At 42.5% G+C, this 9,915-nt stretch overlaps 1 protein-coding gene across 1 annotated transcript; it reads left to right on the top strand.

Annotated features, from left to right (window-relative positions):
* Positions 1-1,393: 1,393 nt before the first annotated feature.
* On the top strand, positions 1,394-9,915 carry cbx6a (chromobox homolog 6a). The gene is made up of 5 exons (XM_041933976.1): positions 1,394-1,580; positions 2,896-2,939; positions 3,147-3,212; positions 3,824-3,890; positions 4,757-9,915. The coding sequence occupies exons 1-5, from the start codon at positions 1,512-1,514 to the stop codon at positions 6,032-6,034; spliced, it is 1,524 nt and encodes a 507-aa protein (XP_041789910.1). The 5' UTR covers positions 1,394-1,511; the 3' UTR covers positions 6,035-9,915.

Here is a 9,915-nt window from a genome sequence, read left to right as displayed (position 1 = left end):
AATGTGAAGAACTGAAACTATTTTGACATTTTTTGAGAGCGTAGTGTTATTCATTTGTCTAAGCACCAAAGTTGGGTCCTACCTTTTCTTTTCCATTTCTTTCATTCTCAGAATCAGAATCAGCTTTATTGGCCAAGAATGTGTACACATAAACCTGAAAGTAACACTGGCTTTTCCGTTTCTCTCAATATCCTTACAAAGGAATAAACATACAGGTCAACAGGGCTGAGGAAATCAAGGTAAAGGATACATAGGGCTTTTATTTACACAAGTATGTGGAAAAACATAGCTGTATATACAAAGATACAGTAGGCTATATACAAAAGCCCCAATGACCATCAACATAAACAAAAACTCCATCAAAGCTTAGTAGGTAATACCAAAACACATTTACATTAACAAATTTGTCTGACAGCACAAACAAGAAAATTGTTTTTCTGCAGCTCAGTTAATGTTATGAAGGAGGACAATGAGGTCATGTCCTCTGTAATTTTTCTGGAAATGCATAATTGTGTATAGATTGTATATAAAGATGTTTTAGCAATCAGTGGAGAGGGTTATAAAAGATGGTAGATGTTCAGTATTCATTACTTTTTAAATTGAGAATGTTTTAACATGACTATTTTAAAATAAATACCCATCCGTTATTGATACCCTCTTAACCTTTGTAGGTTTGCAGGGGGCTGGAGCAGCTGTCATAAGCTTTTTTTTTTTTTTTTTACAGAAGACACAGATATAAATAACAGAATTACTGATGGCTAAATATACTTTAGCGGCTTCAGGTTTAGAGTCCTGGGATTGTGCATACTGGCTCACTGCCACTCGTTGCTACTGGCATGCTTGAATAGAATCGAATACCAAAACCTGTTCTTTACCTACTATGACAAGTCCAAGTATGTGCTGTGAAGAAATTCTATTTGGCAAAACCCTTGACTATAGACAATAGTCTAAATAATAATAATCTAAAAGGCCACAATAATAATGAATAAAAAAGTTAAGTATATCATAAAATTATACATGTGTATATAAGCAGAACTGAACTGAGTAACTGAATAAAGTCAAAATTTATGGATGGGTGGGGGGCAATTTGCATTAAAACTTGTTCGTGCTGGCTGCTTCCCAGGCTTATAATATATTTAGATTAGTAATACCAGCATGAATAATATGGTAAACTGGCAAGTTTTCGTGTGTTTCGGGGAGGAGTTAGCATAGCACCGCCTGTCATCAAACAGAGTATAAATTCTCAGTAGCGCGCGGCTCTTCGCATCCTCGTGAGTGTCTTCATCGTTGCCAGGACGACGAAAGGGGCTGAACCCGGCCACGTGACAGATAGCAGGCTGGCCGCGGCGCCGCTGCTGCTGTCGTAGTGTGTGTGTGTGTGTGTGTGTGTGTGTGTGTGCGCGCTGCTGCCTCTCACACAGTTTGGCTGTGGTCGGCCCGAGCAGACAGCAGTGCTTGACGTCTGGAGAGAGAGGAAAACAGAGACAGGTAGCGTTGCTCGGGCATGAAAGATGGAGCAGTCGGCGGCGGGAGATCGCATTTTCGCCGCGGAAGCCATACTGAAACGCCGCGTTCGTAAGGTGAGCTACAGCCGCCGCCGTCCCGCGTATTTTGACTTCCCGCAGATGTTGGCCGTGGTCAACACGGCACAGCACTGCTCCGGTCTATAGGCTCGGGGCTATCTTCTTGTGCCTATGCAATGCAATGGAGGCCTTGTGGCTGGCGGATGCCTTTACTCTGCTAGTCAGAGTTAGCTAGAAGCTAACTAGCGAGGCTATCAGTCATGGCTCGTATATCCAGGCATTAGCAGGGCAATAAAAACAGCGACACAAAGAAGGGGCTAGCTGCAGAACAAGGCAGCCCAGCCGATGGGATGAGGGCTGTGCTATGAAATGGAGGGGCCCGATTTCGCTGCCAGCTAATGGTAGCTAAAGCTATACGGCCACAGTCTAAATTTTACATCCTGAGTTATATGTAGCGCCCACATTAAAGGCTGTCGGAGACCAGTTCTTTCTTCTACAGCTTGTGAAAGACGGTTCCCAAAACAGTCTTTCTTGCAAGCCTCTACTGTTAATGAGAAATGAGTCTATCAGCCCCAGTTGATGAAGGACTTCTGATAGTTACTCAGTGTTTTATCAGTCTCGTAAGGCTTGTAAGGAAAAGACCCCATAGACCCCATAACTAATGGTGGGGTACCATCTTAAGTGGCTGGTGCACTCAGTCAACCAGCAGGCCTCCAGTTACTTTTGAATTGCCAGCTAGAACTTCATAGTCTCACCCCTTCTTGTGAAATGTAAGTAATCCAAACGCTTGCACAAAAGCAGGAATACCATATTTAAGTTTAGGATAACGTCTTAACACAGATGTTGTTGTGTGGATCATCCTTTTTTAGAAATAATGCCATATGATGTTCAAATTATGTACTGTTATTTCATTGCAAAAAATGCACTAAACTTACTATACTAAAAATGTGCAATGTCTAATGTTAAATGTATTTAATGTTATTGTGAACGCATGACATTATAACTTTGAGAGCCACGTTGAACAACAAGTACCCTTTCTTCACTGAAACAGAATCAAGTTTGGATCTGATATTTTCCAGAGACTAATATAGAACCTGACACGGTGTCTGCAGGGCTGAAACATGGTTAAATTGATAAAATGGTGTTGTGTTGCATGAGAAGCATGCAGGGTTTTATTCTATGTTTTATGTAAAGGACACAACAAGATCCCAGTAGCTCTCAAAGGTAGATTAACATAAAATTGAAGGATCAACACCAAAAATGGCCTCTGCTGCAAATGAGTTCCAGATTTAGGGGTTTTTTAAAATTAACTTGTCCATATTGTCATATACGAGATGTTTTTGTTAATCCACTATCTGCCTTTTTCTTGTAGGGACAACTTGAATACCTGGTAAAATGGAAAGGATGGGCAATGAAGTAAGTGCTTCTCTTCACTTTCACTTAAATAGAAGTTGATAGCACTTGATCTCTTTACAATGAGGCACATGTCTGTGTTGCTATGCTGTTTTTAATGTCCTCACATTAAATTGAAAATGTGGATTAATTCCACTTTGGTGCAAAATTATTTTGCGGTTAAAAATTGCCTTTTGTTGTGTGTTTCCATGTTGCTCCATCCTCACTTAGGCACAGCACTTGGGAGCCAGAGGAGAATATTCTGGATGATAGGCTGATACTGGGCTTTGAGCGAAAGTGAGTAATGCCAGTAAATAATAACAGTACATACACCATGTGCAAAATAAAGTCTTATTTTGCATCATGTTATGTGTGCTGAGAGTCTGTCATTGTCTGCTATGCCGAGGATTTTGGCTCCTAACTTCAAATGTTCAAGGCTTGTCTGTTTTGTTCAGTTCAGTTCATAGTCTTAATTTTACACATTGCTGTACATCCTTACTTTAAGTTGACTCCCATGAATCTTAGTGGTAAGTGCTTCTGCTTTTACCTCATCTGTAGTTCCATCCCTCATTCTCTTCTCTTCCTGATTGTTAAATGTCCTTTATCTCTCCAGCCAAGCCACTTGAAAGCCTTGTGCTGCTCACAGAGTGTAGATGTTTACAGTTAACTAAAATGGATGCTATAAAACAGACAATCTGAGAAGACACATCAAATGGAAACTAAAGTAGACAGAGAATCTGGCTGTGTTCAAACATGGCTGCAGATGTTCTCTGTGACCGACTGCTCTGCTGTCACAGCTTTCAGCTCCATATTCTTTTGATTTGTTATATTTTCTCTCATTGTGGTGTTCTTTTTTTAAACCATCTTAAACTTTTGTGATCTGTATAACTGTCATTTCCTTTTTACAGGGAACGGGAAAGGGAGTTGCACGGGCCAAAGAAACGGGGGCCAAAACCCAAAAACTTCGTCATGAAGGTACAGTTTTTGTCGTGCATGCATGTTTATGCATGAAGATGTAGCCATAATATGTTGATCAGTGTCATCAAAATCTTCTCAAATAGATGCTGTTGCTCATCTAGCAGTCTGTTACAGAAAAAAGGAAAGTATTGTTTGTGATTTCTACTCTTAAAGTAAGAATAAGTTCAACCCACTTGTTTTTTTTTAATTATTGTCTAACCTTGACCCCAAAAAACCTGGGACACTATATAAAACATAAATCATAATATGCTATATTTAATGTTTTACCTCATCAACTGCACTGATTTTTATAAATATCTGCTTATTCTGAATTTGATACAGCAACACAATTTAAACAAGTTGTGACAGGAGCAACAAAAGACTGGAAAAGTTGTGGAATGCTCCATAAACACCTGTTTGGATCATTCCACAGGTTGATTGGTAACAGGTGATAGTATCATGATTGGGTATGAAAGGAGCGTCCTGGAAAGGCTCAGTCGTTCACAAGTGAGGATAGAACGAGGTTCACCACTTTGTGAACACATGATTGGATAAAGGATGTTACTACATGGGCTCAGGAACACTTTGTAAAACTGTTGTCGATTTGTATTAATGTTTCACACGGCATCCCAGCTGTTTTTGCAATTGCGGTTATAGATTAATCTGCACAGTAAAATCACAATAAGTAAAACACATTTTTGACAGGACATCTTTTGATCTGCAAAACACATGCTTTTTTGGCTCTTATGGGAAACAAATTGGGTATTGCACAGCCTACGTTTCTCAAATTCTCAGTGCAACTTGTGGTGCAGGATGCAGGTTTTCTACACACTAAAACTCACACTGCAAAAATGGTTTCTGTAATTCTTAATCATCTTCCTCAGGCTCGTGCTCAGAAAAGAGAGACCAGCAGCCGAGCCTCAAATGCCCGGCAGACTGCATCGCGCTCCTCGTCGTCCACTTCCAGCCGAGCGACTCCTTCCTCCTCCGCCTCACCTCATCATTCAGCATCTTCGTCCTCTTCTTCCTCGAGCGTGGCACCCTCTCCTAAACTCAGTTCCCTTGCAGCCACACACAAGCTGAAGAAAGACATTCACCGTTGCCACCGCATGTCCAGGCGCCCTTTGCCCCGCTCTGACCCCCTCGCAGCCACATACTCCAACCCCAGTGGCTTCCCCTCCCGCCTGCATGTGTCCCCCTTCTCCGAGACCGTCCGCATCCTCAACCGTAGAGTCAAGCCTCGGGAGGTCAAGAGAGGTCGGATCATCCTCAACCTGAAGGTCATTGATAAACCAGGCCGGGGTGGCACGGCTGCAGGCAGCAGGAATGTTACAGCAGGACGGCAAAACATCCCTTCCCGCAATCGCATCATTGGGAAGAAGGGAGAGGCACCTTATAGACCTTTCCAGCCCCCTCTGAAGATGCTGGGTTTCCCGATGTATGGGACGCCATTTGGGCTGCAATGTGGAGGCCCTCTGCCCTTTCACTCCCACCCAGGGTCATGCTCCAGCACAGGGGCCAGGAGCACCCATTCTGCTTCCTCCCCGTACCAGTCACCTCCTTCTCCTTCAAGCTCCAGTGGCTCTGAAGGTAAATCTCCCACCAACACCTCAGCTGCTCAGTCCCAGCCCTCTATGGGAGCCTCACCTTCCAGCGAGGGTCCCAAGTCCAGTAAACCTCACACAGAGACCCAGAAGGGCCAGAGCGCCAAGCCAGCTGCTCCTGCCCTGTCCTCAGACCCTGTGGCATCAGCTTCTCCCTTCCTCCCCTCCTCACCCTCTTCTTCCTTGGAAGATGAAGGGGAGGATGGTGCCCTGGACCGTTCTGCGCCCCCCGACGGAGGCAGAAAAAATCCTCGCCAACGCAGGGCTAAACGCCAGCCGCCTGCCGCCCCTTCTTCTGTCACCCCTGGGGACCAGAGTTCTGCCCCCGCCGAACCCAAAAGGGTGCCTGCCGAGGGAGACCCCGACTGGCACCCTGAAATGGCGCCGAGTTGCAAGGATGTGGTGGTCACCGATGTCACCACCAACCTCGTCACCGTCACCATAAAAGAGTTCCCCTCACCTGCCTCCTGCCCCGCCTCGCCCTCTGCTAGCCCAGAGGACGCTTCCTCCCCTGCCCCCAGCTCACCCTCCGACGACCCCTCTCCACCCAAGCCATAGGAGATCATGAAGTCAGTTGCCATTGATGATAGAAAAAAATATCATGCCAGTGTTGCCACGTCAGCCCCCTCCTACCTTTTCCTGAAAGGTGTGTCCATATTTGTGTAACAATTAATGAAATGTAATGTAACTTAACACCGCCCAGCCATTGAATAGTAAAAAAAAAGAGCCTATTTTTTTTAAAAAGAAGTGTATAAATTTGAAAAGGGGCAGCTAATACGCCCTTCCTTTCACTTAAATTGCCATATTTTGTCCACTTGCACAGCACTGACTCTTTGAAGCAAGCTTGGATGGAAATGGTATTTGTTTTCTTTGACTTGCATGCAGACATGCTGAGTTTAGCTTGTTTGGTGTGAGAAAAAAAAAAATTGTCCAAAAAGTGATTTATGATGAACACTCACCCCACACACACAGTGAGTGGAGTGAGTGTTCAACACAGAAACAAATACTATTTCGATTCAGGCCTTGCTGCGAAGGCTGTTGTTGACAGTCTTCAGGTGTTACGCCAATTTCCTGCCCCCTTGTCTCATTGGAGGTCCAGCTTGTTAACGATAAATGAGTGATGTGTTTTTGCACTTAACACAGTTGGACTCTCATATATTGCATCAATACAGCGAGGTAAATGCAATGCACTTGACTGCATCGAAAATGACCTATTTTATGTAGTTCATCAATTTTTCAAGGCCTTTTCCTCTTGCTCTCTTGAACGCACATGCATATACATACAGTATGAGTAAGTATTTATATGCACGCACAACCTTAAAAGCTGCAAAAGAATATACAAAAACAATAGTTTTTAAGTTATTGCTGTCCTTGCCGTCTTTCCCTGCTTGCCTTGTTTTCTCACGAACCCACCACCTTCTTCAGCTCTGCGATGTCCACCAAGACTCTAAACTGGCCTGAAGTTAGTTGTGAATTTTTTTCTTTATGCCAGATATGCGCTAATAACTTCTCAACTTGTCAAGGTCTAGAAGGTCCATGAGCAGAACAGAGTTCAGGCAGAAGCCACCTACCAAATGCAGCTAAAAATAGCAGTTTGCTGAACCTTTGAGCTACTTGGCAGTTGTTTGAAGTCCGCGGTACATGTATCCAGGCGGCTTTGGCTTGTAAAAATCAATAGCGACTGGTAAGTTTGCCTGTTTTACTTCCACTTTGGCAGTTAGAGCAAGCAGCTTTGTTCCTTTGGATGTTGCTGGTCAGACTTTTCGCTAACAGTGCTTCATTATTACAGTCTCAAGTTGGAATAGTAGTGGGTCATGTGGCATGGTTCAGTCTCCTGCTGCTTCTCACAGGGCTAAAGAAACTGGGTTGTCTTTTTCTGTCAGTTTACTCACTACGTGTCTGTTAAGCATGCTAATAAGTTACTGTGGCTGATGTTTTTAGATACAGAATATCCTAATAGAAACAGAAATGCGTTAGAGATTTGGTATCTGTATCTATTTTGTAGAACTTTCCATTAGTATAAGTAAGGTGATGTTGTCCCAACTGTGTGGACAGAAGCAACAGTATGACAGATCTCAGTATCTCCGCTGGACGACAGCAGTTAACGGGAAGTTAACGTGGTTAAACTGGTTAAAATACATTGCAGACCACAGGTCAGACTGCTGTCAGTCGTCATTGCCTCCCATTAGAAATAACATGCAGGTTTGCTTTTCAAAGCTCAGCTACTGTCTCTAGCCATGCCGCTTGCAGCGAGAACACTGTCCTATTTCTTTGGTTTGTGTGGCCACCATTAAACAAAGTGGGGTGTTTTTGGATGAAGGGTTAAGTGTAGCAGCAACGTCTCCGAACAACTCTGTGTTGCAGTCCTGTTTTGGCTGCAAGTCTCTCTGAGCAAAGCACTGTGTCCTGGTTTTATACCCTGACCTTTGACCTGAATTCCCTTACTTGTGGTTACGCAGTGCTCTTGAGCACATACAGAGAGGAGCCATGAGGAATTAGACCCAAGGGCGCATTGACATACCAGGCTCAAACATGAAAATCATCCTCTGTTGCTGCTGTTGTCTCGAGTGGGAAGTCGCCTCATGACAAATAATGGTTTGTCTGTGGCTGATAAATCTGCTCTGTATTTCTCCAGCCACTTTACCAGGTTACAATTGATCTGTTGCTTCATTTCTGCCATCCCAGTTGTCAGTGTTACGTTCGATGTCATGCTGCTTTTACCTTTTTACCAAGATAAAATTCTACGACTTGGCACCTGTTGTTTTCTGACCGGAAAGTAAAGGATGTTCGCACGGTTGCTATCGCCAAATACATCGGGTGTGCTTTCTTTAGTGGTATCATGTTACAGTCAGAAAACGTGTCCAGTGGTTGCTTGGAAAAAAAAAACCTTGATCTTAGAAGGTGTGATCTGTAGCCCACGACCGTCGACTGCGAAACTCTGCTGAGCTCATTCGCTGCAGGTTGTTTCCAGCGAAACACCTGAAAGCTTGAGAAGTGTTCAGTGGTTTTGACCTTCAACTGCACCCGAAGTACTTCAGAAAAAAACCTCTCATACACAATCTCTAAACTCTTTTTCTGGTGCTGCCTGCTCTTTCTAGACTTTTCCGGACCTTGGCTCTTACTCTGGTGTATCTGTATGTTACAGTATTTAAAAATCTTCCGCATGTGTTGCCTTATAGCTGCTCCGTTCAACCCCAGCTGCACTCCAGGCGACCTTTACCTCGTCTAACTCAGCCTCTTACATGCTTAAAAAAAAAAGATGAAGAAGAATACTTCCTTTCCTGCCATGACTTCGGTGGTACAGATAAAGATTACAGTATCACAAATGGTAATAACTTTGATAGGCGTCTGATGTCTCATTTTCCGAAGGTGCAAACACAGTGTTCTCTATGTCTTCATTAACAGACGAGGAAGATGTCGCCTCCTCTCCTGTCATGTACTGGATGGTTCTCGTTGTCGTCAATACTGTTTCAATACTCTCATAGGTTACATGTGGAAGGATTTATTCCAAAATGACACATCCATTATATGAAGAAATGAAATGGTCTCTAGCTTAAATTCAAATTGAGGTACTTTTAAAAAGGACAGTACTTAACTTAAATCCCTATTTGACCAAGTGAAAACACAGACTGAGTCCTCTATATTTTCCAGGCACAGATGAAGGATTATTTTCTTCTCCAGATGGATATATCGTGATTTGGAATAGATTTTTTCATCTAATATATCTTTAATATCTGTAAGTGGTGGATAGAAGTGACTTGCAGTTGGTAGATGTGTAAGGTATTAGGCTGCTAGGCGATGTTTCCAACAGGTGATAGCAATGTTTTTCTTCTTTTTTTTCTTTCTCATATGGGGTAGCACAACTCAACTTAGTGGCCTATCTTTCAACCAAATAGGGCTCTTGATTTTATTATTTGACTTTTTTAAGCTTTTTTTTCCCTTTTTGAATTGTTTTACATTTATATGTGGTGTAATTTTAAGTGCTAGATTTATGTGGCACTAATTGGAAAAAAGGAAGGATCCTTGTTTAAATGTACGGATAAAGATGCTCAATGAATTTGTGCTTTTTAAGCTTTTTTTTCCTTTGTACTGTACTTTAATACTTTTTTTAAAATATGCATAATGTTAATGTGATACCGTTTATTTGAATGCCATTTTTTGATAGTTCAATATGGGTTTGATCAGAAGGCAAACTCTGACTGATTTTAATGTGTCAAGACTGCAGTTTTGTCTGGTTTAATGCTAATATGAATAATGTACATTGTATTGATGGTAATGATGAGGAGGTGGAGGATAATGATGACATTGTAATGTATCTGAACTTTTGAAGCATGTTTTGCAAACCCTTATTGTACAGATTATGTATTCAGTGTCATGTTACCTGTTACTGGTGTTGCTTTCAGTGTGTTTCTTGTACAAGGCTTTTAATTAAAAGCTCT

Source organism: Chelmon rostratus, chromosome 3 (assembly GCF_017976325.1).
Source record: "Chelmon rostratus isolate fCheRos1 chromosome 3, fCheRos1.pri, whole genome shotgun sequence".
Lineage (NCBI taxonomy): Eukaryota > Metazoa > Chordata > Actinopteri > Chaetodontiformes > Chaetodontidae > Chelmon > Chelmon rostratus.
This window is presented reverse-complemented; position numbering and strand designations above follow the sequence as displayed.

Excerpts from the sequence above, each read along its gene's own strand:
- cbx6a (XM_041933976.1), top strand. The coding sequence starts at position 1,512 with ATGGAGCAGTCGGCGGCGGGAGATCGCATTTTCGCCGCGGAAGCCATA. Across the intron at positions 2,940-3,146 it reads TGGAAAGGATGGGCAATGAA|GCACAGCACTTGGGAGCCAG; the intron begins GTAAGTGCTTCT and ends ATCCTCACTTAG. Across the intron at positions 3,891-4,756 it reads CCAAAAACTTCGTCATGAAG|GCTCGTGCTCAGAAAAGAGA; the intron begins GTACAGTTTTTG and ends CATCTTCCTCAG.